General features: G+C 41.2%; 4 protein-coding genes across 9 annotated transcripts; 3 read left to right on the plus strand and 1 right to left on the minus strand.

Annotated features, from left to right (window-relative positions):
• Positions 1 to 582: 582 nt before the first annotated feature.
• On the plus strand, positions 583 to 2695 carry LOC121803578 (phospholipase A1-IIgamma-like). Of its 5 annotated transcripts, none has more exons than XM_042203198.1 (3): positions 583 to 708; positions 966 to 1804; positions 1891 to 2695. In XM_042203198.1, the coding sequence occupies exons 2-3, from the start codon at positions 1223 to 1225 to the stop codon at positions 2494 to 2496; spliced, it is 1188 nt and encodes a 395-aa protein (XP_042059132.1). In that variant the 5' UTR covers positions 583 to 708; positions 966 to 1222; the 3' UTR covers positions 2497 to 2695. The 5 variants fall into 5 exon arrangements, with proteins under 5 accessions (XP_042059132.1, XP_042059134.1, XP_042059131.1 ...); XM_042203200.1 differs by lacking the exon at positions 583 to 708 and having other exon boundaries at positions 717 to 1804; positions 1891 to 2046; positions 2128 to 2695; XM_042203197.1 differs by lacking the exon at positions 583 to 708 and having other exon boundaries at positions 717 to 1112; positions 1188 to 1804.
• LOC121803582 (thioredoxin Y2, chloroplastic-like) lies at positions 2579 to 4248 on the minus strand. Its single transcript, XM_042203205.1, has 4 exons — positions 4074 to 4248; positions 3552 to 3640; positions 3219 to 3396; positions 2579 to 2783 (listed from the first exon to the last, which is right to left on the minus strand). The coding sequence occupies exons 1-4, from the start codon at positions 4242 to 4244 to the stop codon at positions 2718 to 2720; spliced, it is 504 nt and encodes a 167-aa protein (XP_042059139.1). The 5' UTR covers positions 4245 to 4248; the 3' UTR covers positions 2579 to 2717.
• Positions 4249 to 9348: 5100 nt separating this feature from the next.
• On the plus strand, positions 9349 to 12390 carry LOC121803581 (G-box-binding factor 4-like). Of its 2 annotated transcripts, XM_042203203.1 has the most exons (6): positions 9349 to 9708; positions 9794 to 9865; positions 10765 to 10794; positions 10891 to 10967; positions 11597 to 11692; positions 12253 to 12390. In XM_042203203.1, exons 1-6 carry the CDS (start codon positions 9349 to 9351, stop codon positions 12254 to 12256), a joined length of 639 nt encoding a protein of 212 aa, XP_042059137.1. In that variant the 3' UTR covers positions 12257 to 12390. The 2 variants fall into 2 exon arrangements, with proteins under 2 accessions (XP_042059137.1, XP_042059138.1); XM_042203204.1 differs by lacking the exon at positions 12253 to 12390 and having other exon boundaries at positions 11504 to 11617.
• A 580-nt stretch (positions 12391 to 12970) lies between these two features.
• On the plus strand, positions 12971 to 14498 carry LOC121803580. The gene is made up of 4 exons (XM_042203202.1): positions 12971 to 13112; positions 13193 to 13280; positions 13359 to 13790; positions 13859 to 14498. The coding sequence occupies exons 1-4, from the start codon at positions 13069 to 13071 to the stop codon at positions 14366 to 14368; spliced, it is 1074 nt and encodes a 357-aa protein (XP_042059136.1). The 5' UTR covers positions 12971 to 13068; the 3' UTR covers positions 14369 to 14498.
• Positions 14499 to 16475: the final 1977 nt, after the last annotated feature.

Here is a 16475-nt window from a genome sequence, read left to right on the forward strand (position 1 = left end):
AGGCTTAAAACAACGTCATTCCATTCATTTTGATACAAATGGAATAATTGTGAAAAATTGAAACTTAATGATATAGTCAGGGCAGACGCAGAGCTCATCACTTGTAAGGGCTATTTTATTTAAAAAATTATTTAAACTATATTCATGTAAAATTTAGCTCATGGATAAGGGCTTTTGTATAAAAATTTACATAAAATTGGTATAAATTTAAAAAAATTACAAAGGAAAAATATAAAAAAATCATGTTTATTAAGGGCTTAATCCCCTAGTCAATTGTACGTGCGTCCGCCCATGGATATAGTAATGTGTTTCAAACCATATGAGACTACTCATAATTTAATCAAATTTCATGATTTAAACGGCTAATATCCCTAACCAAATCACACTAAATAATGTTTGTTTATAGGTTTAGACATATTGCCCTTTGAATCCAAGAATCTCAAAACAGAAATGGACACTTGAACCTATTACATCCATACATACAACCTTAAACTTTAGCTCTCTTTCATTGTCTGTGTTTTATGTATGATGATAGCAAGTTAGCAACGCCTAGAAAAAGAAGTTCGAAACGTATAGGTTTTCCTTTCACATCAGAACATATAGGTTTTCCTTTTACATCAGAACAGCACAGCACATATGCATACATACCACTATTTAAAGCTCCCCAATCTGCAGATAATCTATGAAAAACCAACTCAATATTATGAGGTATTTCATGTTGTCTTAAGCTACTAGGTTTTGTTTTCTTTAACTGTGTTTTTTGTCTTATGATTTTGTGCTCATATATATCTACATTTATATATAGGTATGCTTTTAAATAACAAACAAGAAACAATTTCATAAAACTATGTATCTAGGCCACTCTTCATTATTTCCTATGTTGTTTATGATATGTCGTAGAGTTTATGATACTTTTCACCTTTCACTACAAAAAGGCGGGATTTACCGACGGAATTCGTCTACAGATTTTTCACAATCTCTCTGTTGATAAATACTGACGGCATCATCCCATATTTACGACACAAATTTTAGTGTCCGATATCGGCGAAGGGCATTCCTAACGGCCGATGTTCGCTGCTAATCTGTCGGTAACACTGGTTACTGTTCCATTGGTAAAAGCCGTCTTTTTCTGTAGTGTTTAGTGTTTCCCACTTTCTGAAATATAACAAGTTGAAGAGATTGATTAGGTAAAAGCACAGCCAGCACAGAGGAGAAAGCAGCCATGCCAAGCATTGCAGAGAGATGGAAGGTTCTAAGCGGTCAAAAGAAATGGGAGGGTCTGCTAGACCCTCTAGACCTCGATCTCCGTCGCTACATAATCCACTACGGCGAGATGGCTCAGGCAACGTACGACACGTTCAACTCCGAGCAGGCCTCGAAGTACGCAGGGAGCAGCCGATATGCAAAGGACACCATCTTCACCAGGGTCGGGCTGGACAAGGGGAATCCGTTCAAGTACCGCGTCACCAAGTATTTCTACGCGACCTCGTCCACCAAGCTGCCCGACGCCTTCATCCTAAAGTCGTGGTCCAGAGAGGCGTGGAGCAAGGAGTCCAACTGGATCGGGTTTGCAGCCGTGGCCACGGATGAAGGGAAGGCCGCGTTAGGCCGGAGGGACATCGTGATCGCGTGGAGAGGCACTGTCATGACTCTCGAATGGAGTAATGACTTTGAGTTCGAGCTCGTTTCTGCACCGGATATTTTCGGAGCGAAGAGTGATGTTAAGGTGCATCTTGGTTGGCATTCACTCTACACCTCTGATGATCCAAGATCACCTTTCAATAAAGCCAGTGCTCGAAACCAGGTATACACGAACGATGAATGTTTCTGGTTTTGTACGCGAACTTTTAAACTCGCCTCACAAAAACACGAATTTGTCTGTGATTTTAGGTTCTGACTGAGGTGAGGAGACTCGTAGAGCAATACAAGAACGAGGAGATCAGCTTAACGATAACCGGACACAGTTTAGGTGCCGCGGTTGGTACCTTGAGCGCAGTCGACATTGTGGCGAATGGATACAACAAGCCTAAGGGCATGCCCAACAAGGTGTGCCCTGTTACTCTGTTCGCCTTTGCCAGCCCTCGCGTAGGAGACGACAAGTTCAAGAAATTTTTCTCGACCTTGCAGAATCTCTACGTCCTGCGCATGAGGAACGCAACGGATGTCGTCCTGACCTACCCGATGATAGGGTACTCAGAGGTCGGGGAGGAACTGAGGATTGACACTAGTAAGTCTAACTACCTGAAGAAACCCGGGACTGTGAAGACTATTCACGCCTTGGAATCGTACCTGCATGGAGTTGCCGGGACGCACGGGAGTAAAGGGCCTTTCAAGCTCGAGGTCAAGAGAGACATTTCTTTGGTTAATAAGCATCTGGATTGCTTGAAAGATGACTACTGTGTTCCTGATGCATGGTGGTGTGACAAACACAAAGGGATGGTGCAGTTGGAAGATGGTGCTTGGGAATTGAGGGATCATGAGAAAGATGATTTCTGAGTGTGGTTATTATACATACAAATAAGACTTGATTATGTTTGGAGGGTTAAATCCAAAATATTAGTAATAAAACAATGAGACAGAATAAAAATCAGAGAGATAGAACCTTTATCTAAGTGAAAAGGATCAAGAATATGATAATCAGTATAAACAAATGTATGTTTTCTTTCTATTATGAAGCTAATCTTCTTGGAATGTTCATGAGCTCTCACCTCTAAGTGCTACTGTTTAATTTGTAGGGAAGCCTCGACACGTTCGATGAGCTGGTCTGCGCCCATTGCACCCTCCTGAACGTCGAATTCATCAAAAAAAAAGTTCAGTAGAAATGATAAACAGTTAATAAAGTAGTAGTAACAAATTTGAACCTTATATCAACAATCACAGTGACAATAATGCAGACTTATTTCATCTAAGAAGCTTCATGTCCTCGATCTTTACATACATGACAGATGACAGTTAATGCACGAGAATGAACAGAATGTAAAACGATCAAGATGAGCCATTTGATCTTCGGATTGTGCCTCTCATGAATCAACTATCAAAACCTTTTAGCCAGCTTAACTAGATTAACCTTTGACCGTTTTGTATATTATGTCGTTTTTGTACATCCGAAACAAGAAATCATCATGACACCTCTCAAAAACGCATCCTAAACGATAATATCCAAACTAGTTTGCGTGCAATCACTGAAAGAAGAGTTTTGGAACAAAATGATTACTTACAAAGCGATCAAATGGTTTCCCATCCTTGAACAAGACGAACGTAGGCAACGCCTGTATCTGATACTTGTCAGCAATGGCGGGATATTTCTCTGTGTCGATTTTCACAACTTGGATCTTATCTATCAACGAAGCACTGACTTGTTCCAGCACAGGAACCATGAACTGGCAAGGACCACACCTAGTAAAAAGGCAAAAACACAATCAGTTTCCACTTACATAGTGCTGAAATTTCTTGCAACTATGACCTCAAAAACTGCAACTGTTATTCAAAAAGTCATAAGGATTAATTCTACCAACAAAAGCAAAGAAAAGAAGAAGAAGAAATTGCATTACCAAGTAGCATAGAAGTCCACCAGTACAGGTTTATCAGATTTTTCCAACAACTCATCAAATGTCGAAAACGTCTGGTTCTTCGATGCAACCTGAAGAACACCGGTCATACTTGTTAACCAAAGAAAACGCATAAGCTCTTCTTCAACATCAAAATCTGAGATAGATACAACACAACTCACACAATTCCATGAAAAGAGGCAGTTTATCTATGCATACAGACCTTCATCTATTTCAATAGTGTATTTTCGAGTAATTCGATTGAAAGTATAAACACCAATAAAATCAAATCAGTTTCGACTAAACCTAAGCAGCTCTGTTACATCAAATTCTACTGCTCATTTTCCAATTAAAAGCATAAAAACAGAAATTAGCAGCAAGAACAAGAGCAAGCCTTCAAATTTCTCAAAATTCACAATTTTCAATATTAGTGCTCCATCACTACCATATCGACATTTTTGCACACATTCCCCAGAAATTAACAAGCTTCATCACAATCTTCGTAATTTCAAGATGTGTAGTTACCAGACCAAATGTACGACGTCGCAGACGAGATTTAACGTGCTGGCTCCGAAAATTTCGGAACTCCGACGGGAGCTGAAGAGAAGAAAAGTGTGAGAGCTTCAATTTTGATGAAGAAGAGGGACATGGCCGGACTGTGGTTGTGGTGATTGCTGCCGATAAAGATAACGCCATTTTTTGGGAGAGAAAAGGGGTGACGAGTTTGGAGAGGATAAATTTTTGTAAGTATTCAAATAAAACGTTATTTTTTATGGTAATTAATCAATTGTTCAGTGTGTTTCTGTTGGTAGATTGTGATAGCTTCGGTTTTGAGCTCGGTGATGGTGTTCGGTGTCAGAGCTCGGTGTTACGAGCTTAATCGAGTTCGGTGTTAGAGTTCGGTAGTTCGGCACCAAGTTCGGTAGCTCGGCAGCTCCGTGGTCTGGAGAGAACGATCAAAACATGAAGAAGAGTTCGGCTGTTATAACAACTCGTTTCAACAGCCGTTGGATGTACTTAGTTAGTCATGTTTAATCCTGACCGTTAGATGGAAAATAGCCGTTAGTTAGTTTTGAGCTTTTAATAGTTTGTTATTCTGCTTTATTCAGTAATTTTTTTCATCTTCCGTTTCTGGTGAATAAAATTCTCTTTCGATTTCCAAGTCTTGTTTTTCCTCTCCCAACATTCGACAATCTGTAGCTAGGATTGACAATTGGCGCCGTCTGTGGGAAAGAGGTGAAAGGAGGTTGGTTTGCGGACGATTCAAACGATCTCGATGGCGACAAGGCTTGAGGCTGAGAAATTCACAGGCAAGAATGATTACGGTCTGTGGAAGATGAAAATGAAAGCGATTCTGATCGATCGTGGTTTGGCGGCGGTTTTGGCTCCGGTAGATAAGGAGAATGCGCCAGTTCTTGATGAGAAAGCACAGGCGAAGTTCGATGAAATGATACAGCGAGCTCACAGTGCGGTTATTCTTTGTCTCAGTGATAAAGTTCTGAGGGAGGTTCAAGAAGCGACCACGGCGGTTGAGGTGCTAGCGAAGTTAGATGAGGTCTATTTGGCAAAATCCCTGGCCAATAGGCTCTATATGAAGAAGAGACTGTATTCGTACAGTTTTGTAGCCGAAAAATCGATCGTCGAACAATTGGAAGATTTTAATAAGATCATTGATGATCTTGGGTCCGTGGATGTGAAGATCACGGATGAAGACAAGGCTATACTGGTCTTGAATGCGTTGCCAAGTTCGTATGATCAGCTAAGCGATGCAATAATCTACGGCAGAGATAAGCCAATCACATATGCCGAGGTTCATGCTGCGTTGATGGCGAAAGAGATGCTGCGATTGACAGGTGGGAAGGCATTGGAGACACAGGCTGAGAGTCTCAATGTCAAGAAATTCAAGAATAAGAGTTTCAAGAAAAACCAATATAATGAGTTTAAGCCTTCAAGCTCGGAGGGGAAAGAAACTCGGTCCTGCCACTGGTGCAAGAAACCAGGGCACCTCAAAAAGGACTGCTTCGTGTGGAAGAAAAAGCAAGCGGCTGAGGGAGGAAAAGCTGTCAACACAGCAGAATATTGCGAAGAGGATGAAGTTTCTGTTGCTTTGAATGTGATGGAGGAAAAGGGAAAGGAATCTTGGATAATGGATTCAGGGTGTAGCTTCCACATGAGCCCGAATCTGGACTGGTTCGAAGACATTAAAGAGTCAACAGGAACTGTCATTCTAGGCAACAACCAAGTGTGCTTGATAAAAGGCATAGGTACCATCAAGTTGAAGATGGAGAATGGGTGTATGGTGACTCTGAGTGATGTTAGGTATATTCCTGATGTTAAAAGGAATCTAATATCCTTAGGCTCTCTTGAAAGAAAGGGATGCAGATTTGTCTCTGAAGGTGGGCAGATGGTTGTTAGTAAGGCAGGAAGATCTATCTTGAAGGCAACTAGAAAAGGCAGTCTATATTACATGATGGCTGCTGTTCAGAGAAGAGACTCAGGGCATGCACACAATGTGGTTGGTGATTCTTTGAGTCTGTGGCATACCAGATTGGGGCACCCAGCAATTGGTAGTATAAAGGAACTGGTCAAGAAGGGTGTATTGCAATGCTCAGATCAGACTGATACAACTCAATGTGAGGAGTGTGTGTTAGGGAAAGCCAAGAAGTTGCCATATCCCAACAGCACACATTCTTCAACAATGCCTCTAGATTATGCCCATAGTGATCTTTGGGGGCCTGCACAGGAGAATTCAATTGGAGGTGGCAGATACTACATGAGCATCATAGATGATTTCAGTAGAAAGGTCTGGATTTACATATTGAAGCAGAAGTCAGAGGCTTTCAGCTGTTTCAAAACATGGTGCAGTGAGGTTGAGGCAGAGAAAAGGCTGAGTTTGAAATGCTTGAGGACAGATAACGGGTTGGAGTTTCTGTCCAAAGAGTTTGATGAGTTTTGCAAATCAAAAGGCATCAAAAGACACAAAACAGTTCCATTAAATCCGCAACAAAATGGAGTGGCCGAGAGGGTAAACCGCACTATCCTTGAGAGAGTTAGATGCATGATCTTGGCTGCTGGGATGAAGAAGCGGTTCTGGGCAGAGGCTGCATCCACAGCTGTTAAACTGATCAATAAATGTCCTTCTTCCAGCATTGGAGGGGACACACCAGATTTCAGATGGTATGGGAAGCATAGTGGCTATGATGGCTTGAGGACTTTCGGTTGTAAAGCTTTTGCTCATGTGAAACAAGGTAAATTGGAAGCAAGGGCCCTAAAATGTGTTATGATTGGATACCAATCGGGTGTGAAGGGCTATCGGTTGTGGTGTGTGGAGCCAGGAAATGAAAGAGTTGTGATAAGTAGGGATGTAACTTTCTGGGAAGGTGAGCTGCCTTTTAAGAAAAATTCAGAGACTGCAGTAGATAGTTCTGGATTTGAGGTGGAGATTGGGGGAGTTCAACAGGAGCAGCAGGATGAAGATGAAAGAGAATCTGAGTTTCCTGATGCCTCTGATCTTGGACAACCAACTCAGGCGGCAGCAACACCAAATGAGCCAGGAAGCTATAAGCTGGTTAGAGACCGAGGTAAAAGGATCAGAAAGCCACCAGAGAGATACTCTGATGCTGAGTTCCTGTTTTATGCATTACTAGTAGCTGAGGAAATAGAGTTCTCAGAGCCAAGCACTTATGAAGAGGCTATGGACAGTAAAGATGCAGAAAAATGGATGCAAGCCATGATTGAGGAGATTGATTCACTGCTTAGAAATGGGACTTGGGTGCTGGTGGAAAGGCCCAATGGTAGAAGGGTAGTGAGTTGCAAATGGATTTTCAAACAGAAGCTGGAAGGAGCTGATGGTAAAAGTGTCAGATTTAAAGCAAGGTTGGTTGCTAGGGGTTTCACACAAGAACATGGTATTGACTATGATGAAGTGTTTTCACCTGTTGTGAAACACACTAGTATCAGAATCTTGTTGGCTATTGTTGCAAGAAGAGATTGGGAGCTTGAACAACTTGATGTCAAGACAGCCTTCTTGCATGGAGACTTGAAAGAAACCATCTATATGGCACAACCAAAAGGCTTTGAGAGGCCAGGTGATGAGGGAAAGGTGTGCTTGTTGAAAAGGAGCATATATGGTCTGAAACAAGCAAGTAGGCAGTGGCATAAGAAGTTTGATGATCACATGGTTAAGAGTGGTTTTCTGAAATCAAGCTATGATGAGTGTGTCTACATTAAGAGTGTAGGTGGAGCTGCTGTGGCATACTTACTCTTATATGTGGATGATATGCTCTTGGCTGGAGCAAGTTTGAAAGAAATTCAGAAAGTTAAGGCTGATCTCAGTAATGCTTTTGAGATGAAGGATTTAGGCTCTGCAAAACGAATTCTGGGTATGTCTATTTTCAGAGATAGAAAGAAGAGAGAGATTGTGTTGTCTCAAACTGATTATGTGCAGAGAATACTCAAGAGGTTCCAGATGAGTAACATCAAGGAAGTCTCAGTTCCTATGAGCCAACAATATAAATTGTCTGCAGACCAGAAACCAAAATGTAAGGCTGAGGAAGATGAGATGAGACAGATCCCTTATGCTAGCATCATTGGTAGCATCATGTATGCTATGATTAGCACAAGGCCGGATGTGGCACAAGCTATTTCAGTAACAAGTAGATATATGTCCAACCATGGTAAGGAGCATTGGGCTGCACTGAAGTGGTTGATGAGATACTTGAAAGGAGCATCGGATGTTGGTATTCTGTTCAAGGGAGGAGAAGACCATGAAGGGGATGCTTTGGTTGGCTGGTGTGACTCTGATTTTGCTGGTAACTTAGACACCAGGAGATCTCAGTCTGGGTTCCTATTTACTTTGTATGGATCCGTCATCAGCTGGAAAAGCAGCTTGCAGGGAGTGGTTGCATTATCAACCACAGAGGCTGAGTTCATGGCTATGACATCTGCTGTGAAAGAAAGCAAGTGGCTAAAGGGGATTTTGGAGGATTTTGGTGTAAAGCAATGTAGTGTGAGCATTGGTTGTGACAACAACAGTGCATTGAGCTTGGCTAAGCATCAAGTATATCACGAGAGGAGTAAGCACATAGACGTGAGGTTGCACTTCATTAGGGAGGAGATTGAAAGAGGCAATGTGAAAGTCTTCAAAGTTCACACTTCAGAAAACCCGGCAGATATGTTGACTAAGCCATTACCTAAGGAAAAGTTTCTGCTATGTTTGAAACTGGTGGGACTGGAAAGGAGGAGTTCTGGTTGGTGACTCCGCTATCACAGGTGGAGTTTGTTGGTAGATTGTGATAGCTTCGGTTTTGAGCTCGGCTGTTGAGTTCGGTTTTTGAGCTCGGTGATGGTGTTCGGTGTCAGAGCTCGGTGTTACGAGCTTAATCGAGTTCGGTGTTAGAGTTCGGTAGTTCGGCACCAAGTTCGGTAGCTCGGCAGCTCCGTGGTCTGGAGAGAACGATCAAAACATGAAGAAGAGTTCGGCTGTTATAACAACTCGTTTCAACAGCCGTTGGATGTACTTAGTTAGTCATATTTAATCCTGACCGTTAGATGGAAAATAGCCGTTAGTTAGTTTTGAGCTTTTAATAGTTTGTTATTCTGCTTTATTCAGTAATTTTTTTTCATCTTCCGTTTCTGGTGAATAAAATTCTCTTTCGATTTCCAAGTCTTGTTTTTCCTCTCCCAACATTCGACAATCTGTAGCTAGGATTGACAGTTTCTTTTTGTCGTTTTCAAAAACGATTGCAACTTCGCAAGCATAAAAGTTTCAGCAAAAATCAATTCATCGTCTGATTGAGCCATGGCTCCGGATAATTCGGAGCCGCCCAGAGCCGGTAAGAGGTCCGCCGATGACGTGTGGAAGGAGATCGTGTCAGGAACTCATCAGCGGCAGCCGAAGAAGGAGATGATGACCTTGGAAGATTTTCTACTCAAGGCCGAGGAAGCGGCTTCCAGCGGCGCTGCGGCGGCGGTGAAGCTCAAGGAAGAAGGAGGATCGATTGGGGGGATTTCTGATTTTATCAATTGCGCCGGGGAGGCGAGAGCGGGGGTTAAGAGGAGCTTCAGCTTGTCGGCGGCGCCGGGGAAGGCGGTGGAGCTGCGGCAGAGGAGGATGATCAAGAACAGAGAGAGCGCCGCGAGGTCGAGGGAGCGGAAGCAGGTTCGATTTTCCTCAATTGCGTTTAATTTGTGATTTTTTTGCCCTAATTTTTGTTTGATTGTGGCCGGAATTTGATGGTTTTTAGGCCTATGAAGCGGAATTGGAGTCTATGGCGGCGAAGCTCGAGGAAGAAAACAATTTCCTCTTGAAAGAAAAGGTAATTTGCTTGGATCAATTTTGTGGAACTGAACTTGTGTTTGCTGATTATTGAGTGAAAATCAGCTGAAACAAAGATGATATCGAGTTTGAGCTCAAAATGTATTGCTATTTGATCCTTTGCTTGTGTGATCTTTGAGTCTGGAATGATTTTCTGAGTATGATCTTTGAGTCTGGAATGATTTTCTGAGTATGGGTGCTTGTTTGGTGTCGTTGCTCGCCTTCATTGATAGTTTTCTCAATGCGTGGGGTTGTGTTGTAATGGAGAGTGCAGTTATCTTGTTTGTACAGTTCATTCGTTTTATGATATTCGAGATCCTCTGATCATTGAGTAGAGTCTGGTGTTCCTTGTGTCTGCAAATATCTTTGTTATGTGATCTTTGAGTCTAAATGTATGTCATTATTTTCTGAGCATGGATACTTGTTTGGTGTCGTTTCTCGTCTTTGCTGATTGTTTTCTCGATGTGTGGGCTTGTGTCGTAATGGAGAGTGAAGCAATTTTGTTCAGGAAGTTCATCCGTTTTATGCTATTCGACACCCTCTGATCTTTAAGTAGAGACTGATGTTCCTTGTGTCTGCAAATATCTTTCCATTTTAGGCATGTTATTCGAATACCATTCTCTATCTCACAAGAAGTATTGATTTGGCATTACTCCAGTTGACTTGCAAATTGCAATACATGAGATCCAATAAACTCATTGCTGATCTTGCATTTTCGAGGGCCTGGTTGTGACAAACAGTTCCTCGAACAACAAACTATTTGATCATTCTTCCTTTTTTTCGTAATTGAACTTCAGATTGATGTCATCCGCCACTTAATTTGTCGTAGTCAACTGTTAGCGTTCTCTATCCGTTTCCAATTTCTTGACTAACGGCGACAAACTTCTTATTATGTTCCAGGCAGAGAACAAGAAGAAGAGGCTTATGCAGGTAATCATCTTCTTCTGTAATTCTATATTCAAAACTTTGTACATTCATTTCCTTTTGAGATGTTTCTGTAGTATGAATAACATATTCTTTCTGCAGCTTATGCAGAGTGTGATACCCGTAACAGAGATGCGAAGACCACCGTGCATCCTGCAGAGAAGCGGTTCCATGCAGTGGTAATCTTTGTCAATACAGCTGCAATCTGTTTTCTGAATAATTTAAGCCATTATTGTTCTATAAGGGTAGTATCTCCGTTATCTTGTTCACTACAAATGTGTAGATTGCTGCAGTGAAACGACAACGATCTGCCGTAAAACGTTCACTTATGCTATTTGCATAGTTTCATAACTTTCATTTTCCTAATGCACCTTTACTTATGATATAGAAATAAGAGGAAATCGCGTATATAGGCCACTTGGCCTTTAAAATAACGCAAATGTACCCATTTTGTTATCAATTCCATTTATGGGAAAAACGCCGATGAAGTTGGCGTGTTTATAAGTAAAAACGCCATTGAGATTGGCGTGTCTATACTGTAAAACGCCAACATAGTTGGCGTTTTAGAATGGCACCGTATTCTGCTCGTATTTTTAACCAAAATACTTAAATTTTAACACGCCAATCGTGATGGCGTCTTTACTTAATAAAACGCCAACTTCATTGGCGTGTTTGACGTTAAAAACGCCAACCTGATCGGCGTCTTTACTAAAAGACGCCAACACCATTGGCGTCTTTGTTCAGAAGCATATAATAGCAGCAGACAGTCGCGAACCTCACATACCCACTTCGCGATTTTCTCTAGCAGCGGCCAAATCCTTCGCAAATTCGTCCGTGTCTTTGTGATTTCGCCCTCCATTCATCAATCGGTGCTAGTTTTCCCCAAATTCGTCCAATTTATTCGGTTAGTATGCTTATCTTTTACATTATTAGAGTAATTGTTGGATACTTAGCTAGGGTTTGTAATGTGTTGCGATTTGAGTTGAGATATTGTGCATATGGATTATTTGTATGACGGTAGTGTTGATTATTATGTTGGATTGTTTGGGTTAAGTGAATTTGTGTATAAATTTGATTATAAACCAAAATCGTAGGGTTTGATAGCTTAAAAATTGGGCAAATTGATTTGGTTTATGTGGGTTTTGGTTAATGTCTTTTTTTAGTTTGAAACGTTAATTTTGTGTACATTGTTAGGTTGAAATTGAAATTGTTAGGTTGGTTAAACTAAAATTGGGTAAGTTGAATTGGTGGAAAATTGATGTATATTGTTTATTTGAACTGTTACTTTTGTGTAGGTGAATTGTGTTATGATGTGTAGGTGAATTGTGTTATGATGTTGAAGTTGTGTATTGTGAATTGTTTGATATATGTGTTCCATTTTGTGATATTGTATTAAATTGTTTGTAATTATTGAATTTGTTTAGGTTTGTTTGTTGTTTAATTTGGAATATGAATGTTGTGTAGGTGATTTATGGCATCTTCTTCAACTTCTCGTCGTCGGCTCTTATGTGGTCCTGAGGACCCCTCCGTATTATATCTGCAGAGACAACACGTCTCTAATAACATATGGGCAGGAGTGCCATCGGAAGACGTACGGTGTAGAAGATACGAAGGAATCATATGGGATGTTCCCATAAATCCTCGTGTTTTGGCGGTTATAGATGAGATGGGGTTCGGCGGGATGTTGAGGTGTGGTCAACCGAAAGACATTGACCACCATCTTATCACCGCTTTGATTGAACGTTGGAGGCCAGAGACTCACACGTTTCACTTTCTAGTCGGTGAAGCGACTGTGAGCTTAGAGGACGTGGAGGTCTTATGGGGCCTCAAAACTGACGGTGAGCCTCTGACGGGTTACATCCCCAGTAAGGATGTCAACTATTGGAAGGATGTTTGTTTGGATTTTCTTGGCTTTATTCCAGATGCAGTTGATCTAAAAGAATTGAACTGGAAGCAGACAAGCTTATCAAATCAACTGCGGATTGAGTTGAGTGATGACCACGAGCAATACATGTACAATCAACGTGCTCGTGTGTATTGTCTGCTGTTACTGGGTGGTCTACTGATCCCGAACGCTACCGGTAATAAAATTCCCTTCTTCTACCTTCAGTTTTTCATGGATATAGAACAATGTGCTAGCTATAGCTGGGGAGGTGCGACACTTGCCTGCTTGTACCACAATCTATGTGAAGCTGCACTTGGTAAGAGGACCGATGTCGGGGGAGCTCTTACATTGTTACAGCTGTGGGCTTGGGAAGAATCCCAATTATTAGACCGCAGATGCTGAACCCCGCGCCCGTAGACTACTTACCATGTGCAGTCGCGTAAGTTGTCCACTAATTACTCTTTTAAGCATAATTTTTATTGATTTTTGTGTTGTTCGCTCATAATTTAATTTTTGTAGATGGACTGGTCGGGCCTCTTATGTAAAAGCACCGGGGCATTGCATTGAAACTTTCAGAGATCAGTTCTCAACAATGCATGCCAATCAGGTAATTTACGTAAACTAAATTGTTGCTAGTGTGTTGTTTTGATTGAACTTGTTTTGACTAAATAAGTTTCATATCTAGTTTATTTGGAGGCCGTATGATTCGCGAAATCTGCCGGATGTTTGTGTTGCCGGTCGTCCTATATGGACGTCGATGACAACACTAATCTGCTGGAATATGGTTGAGCCACACATGCCACAGCGGGTGTTGCGACAATTTGGGATTGTCCAACCTTATATCCCGATTGTCGACCGGTTCCACGGATCTGATTTTACGAAACAGGATCGACGTGGCAAAGCAGGTCGGAACTGGGTTCAGTGGCACGCCAATCATATACAAGATTGGCATAATAGGCAGGACACGGTGTATGTTGATTTGGAGTACTCAATGGTGCTTGTTGCTACTGATGAGTACATGGACTGGTTTCGCCGGATAACCGTGGTGTACCTAACAAAACCTGGGGTGCATTCTCATGAGGGCTTCCATGAAACGGCGGCCTCTCATCACTACGCGGTAGATTTCAACAACTTTTCTTTGTTTAATTTCATAAGATGAAATGTAATTAACACTGAAAATTGTAGGTGGAGACCCTTCACAAAATACGCCACTTTCTTAGGGAGCAAGACATGTCAGGACGGCCGGATTTATTCACCATTTCGAGAATGGTTGAAGATGGCCTCCAGATATGTGGGGAAGCTGAGACGATGGACCACCGTCCTTCACAGCGCTCTGAGCTGGACCTTGACATGCCCGTGCGGCAAAAAGCGAAGCGGCGTGGAAAGAAGAAAGTTGGTGGAGAGTCGTCATCATCAAGGATGGATACTCAGTTGGTTGATGATTCTGATGACGATTTTGTGGCTCCACCTCCACCAAGATCTGCCGTGCGGGGTCGTCACTCAGTCAGCCACACGGGTGGTACAGGAGAAGATTTCGGTCTCAGCGATCAACAATCTCCACCTCGGTCTTCTGCGAGAGACGACATTGATTTAGAGAATGCCGTCGTTGAAGATACTCCTCCGTTTAGAATCCCTAAAACCAGCATCGGGAAGGGAATCCGTAGTCTGTTTATGCGTAAAAGGCGAGACGAGTGAACGTTGCCCGAACTTTTTATATTGGTGTTTTTACATTGATTTGAACGCTTTATATAAGTAATTTGATATATTGTATTGATATTGGTGTTTTTTCATTCATTTGGCGTATGTATATTAGTAATTTGATAAATCCGCTTTTTTATACGTGTGCATGTTGATAATTTGAACTCGTATAAGTTGGATTGGTACATTAGTAATATCTGATTCCCACATGCCTATCAGATATTACACATATTTCATGCTTGGCTACGTGAATTCTAATACGTTCCATAAACCAATTCCAACTTTGTATGGTTTCCTCATCAACAATGGCATATGCAATAGGCAAACATTTCTTATTAGCATCAAATCCAACGGCAATAAGAATTTTACCTCGATATCGTCCACGTAGATGAGTTCCATCAACGGTTAAAACTGGTTTGCATAGTTGAAAAGCCTCCACAGCTGGACCAAAAGCCCAAAATACGTACTTGAAAACCTTGTTCATACCGTTGCTTAATCTTTCATCATGTAACCATTCGACAATTGTGCCAGGATTTTGTCTTTGTAACTCATTCAAATAACCTGATAAAACTTTGAAATTCCACGCCCACGAACCATACACAAGCTCAATAGCTGTCCTCCGAGCATACCATGCTTTCTTGTAACTAACTTTCACATGAAATCTATTTTCAATATCCGCGACAATTGCTTTTACCTTGTAGCAAGGATCGTTTTCTATCTGATGTCGAACACTCAACGCTATCATACCCGACGAAAGATTAGCGTGCCCATTATAATTACGATCCCCCATGCAAGTATGAGCAGTGCTAAACACTCTAATTTGCCAGTGTTCATCATGCTTCCTCAATGTTGCTCGGCACTCCCACAAACATGGCGGTAAGGACTTATCTTTCGGATTTCCTTGTGGCCACTTACAAACTGCATGCCATCTCTTTCCTTTACTTTCAACAACTGTATATTGTCGGATTTTTTCCAAATGCCAAAAAGTCACAGCTGACTTCAATTCCAATTTGGTTTTAAATTTAGTATGCAAACCGACATTGCTCGGATCTTTTTCACTCCAATAATGCACATTGAGATCATCAGACTCAAAGTTTTTTGGATCAAAACTATCATATGGACCTGGTAAGGTGCGAAAATAGTTCATACCAGGCTGTGGGAACTGTGGAACTACTCTTTCTCGTACTGCTCTTCCTCCAATTGATGTTTCGCCAACCACTGTTTCTCCAACCGGAATGGATGTACTTGGAGCAACAAATTGGTCCTCATCCGACGAAGCACCATCTGAATCTGTACTATCCGGATCGACATCTTCAGAATCATAAGGTGATTGTGGATCAAGAAAGTCGGCTTTATCAAGACCAATTATGTCCTCAACCACAGCTGGGTTGTCACTGTCCCCTAAATGCACGCCTCCAATATCAAAATCTTGTGTTGTATCGAAGCATGGTTCTTGGCCTCTCGTAGACGTACCAACATCAAAATCTTGTGTTGCAGCGAAATATGGTTCTCGGCCTCTCGTAGACGTACCAACATCATTACTCATGAGATGATAACTATGTTGTTGAGTAATTGACGAATACTCAACATACAATTCAATTTGACCTCCTGTAGTCATACTCTCACTAAACATTAGTGGCATGTATACTTCTTCTAGTAAAATACCTATATACGTGATTGAAGATCCATAGAATAGATGACGTTTCCATACTATTTGAAGTTTGTTTTCAAATATGTTTATCCCCATTCTTTCACAAATTGTTTCCACAAGCTTTTCGTAGGAAATACTTTCATCCAACATAATCAATCCTTTTGCAAAAGGAGGATCATATGAAATAACTGTTCCGGGAATTATATTTCCACCCCAATATAAATGGACACACCACGTCATACTATCTGCATTAATGTCAAACACAAATATTGGTCAAAAATATTTCTTTACAGTACACTACAATATATACTATCATAACAACCTATCAAATATGGGTAAAAAATTAGATATACTACAACATATAATACCATAACAATTGGTCAAAATATTTCTATTAATTACAATACAATTTATAATACTATAACAATCCATCAAATAATTATTTAAATTACA

The sequence above is a fragment of the Salvia splendens genome, chromosome 5, assembly GCF_004379255.2.
Source record: "Salvia splendens isolate huo1 chromosome 5, SspV2, whole genome shotgun sequence".
NCBI classification, from domain to species: Eukaryota; Viridiplantae; Streptophyta; class Magnoliopsida; order Lamiales; family Lamiaceae; genus Salvia; species Salvia splendens.

Bases quoted from the DNA above. Each gene is read 5' to 3' on its own strand.
- LOC121803578 (XM_042203198.1), top strand. From the start codon at position 1,223: ATGCCAAGCATTGCAGAGAGATGGAAGGTTCTAAGCGGTCAAAAGAAA. The intron at 1,805-1,890 runs GTATACACGAAC...CTGTGATTTTAG, and splicing joins AAGCCAGTGCTCGAAACCAG to GTTCTGACTGAGGTGAGGAG.
- LOC121803582 (XM_042203205.1), bottom strand. From the start codon at position 4,244: ATGGCGTTATCTTTATCGGCAGCAATCACCACAACCACAGTCCGGCCA. The intron at 3,397-3,551 runs GTAATGCAATTT...CCTTTTTACTAG, and splicing joins GTGGACTTCTATGCTACTTG to GTGTGGTCCTTGCCAGTTCA. The intron at 2,784-3,218 runs GTAAGTAATCAT...TTCGACGTTCAG, and splicing joins GGAAACCATTTGATCGCTTT to GAGGGTGCAATGGGCGCAGA.
- LOC121803581 (XM_042203203.1), top strand. From the start codon at position 9,349: ATGGCTCCGGATAATTCGGAGCCGCCCAGAGCCGGTAAGAGGTCCGCC. The intron at 9,866-10,764 runs GTAATTTGCTTG...ATTATGTTCCAG, and splicing joins ATTTCCTCTTGAAAGAAAAG to GCAGAGAACAAGAAGAAGAG. The intron at 10,795-10,890 runs GTAATCATCTTC...TTCTTTCTGCAG, and splicing joins AGAAGAAGAGGCTTATGCAG to CTTATGCAGAGTGTGATACC.
- LOC121803580 (XM_042203202.1), top strand. From the start codon at position 13,069: ATGCTGAACCCCGCGCCCGTAGACTACTTACCATGTGCAGTCGC. The intron at 13,281-13,358 runs GTAATTTACGTA...TTTCATATCTAG, and splicing joins CAACAATGCATGCCAATCAG to TTTATTTGGAGGCCGTATGA. The intron at 13,791-13,858 runs GTAGATTTCAAC...TGAAAATTGTAG, and splicing joins CGGCCTCTCATCACTACGCG to GTGGAGACCCTTCACAAAAT.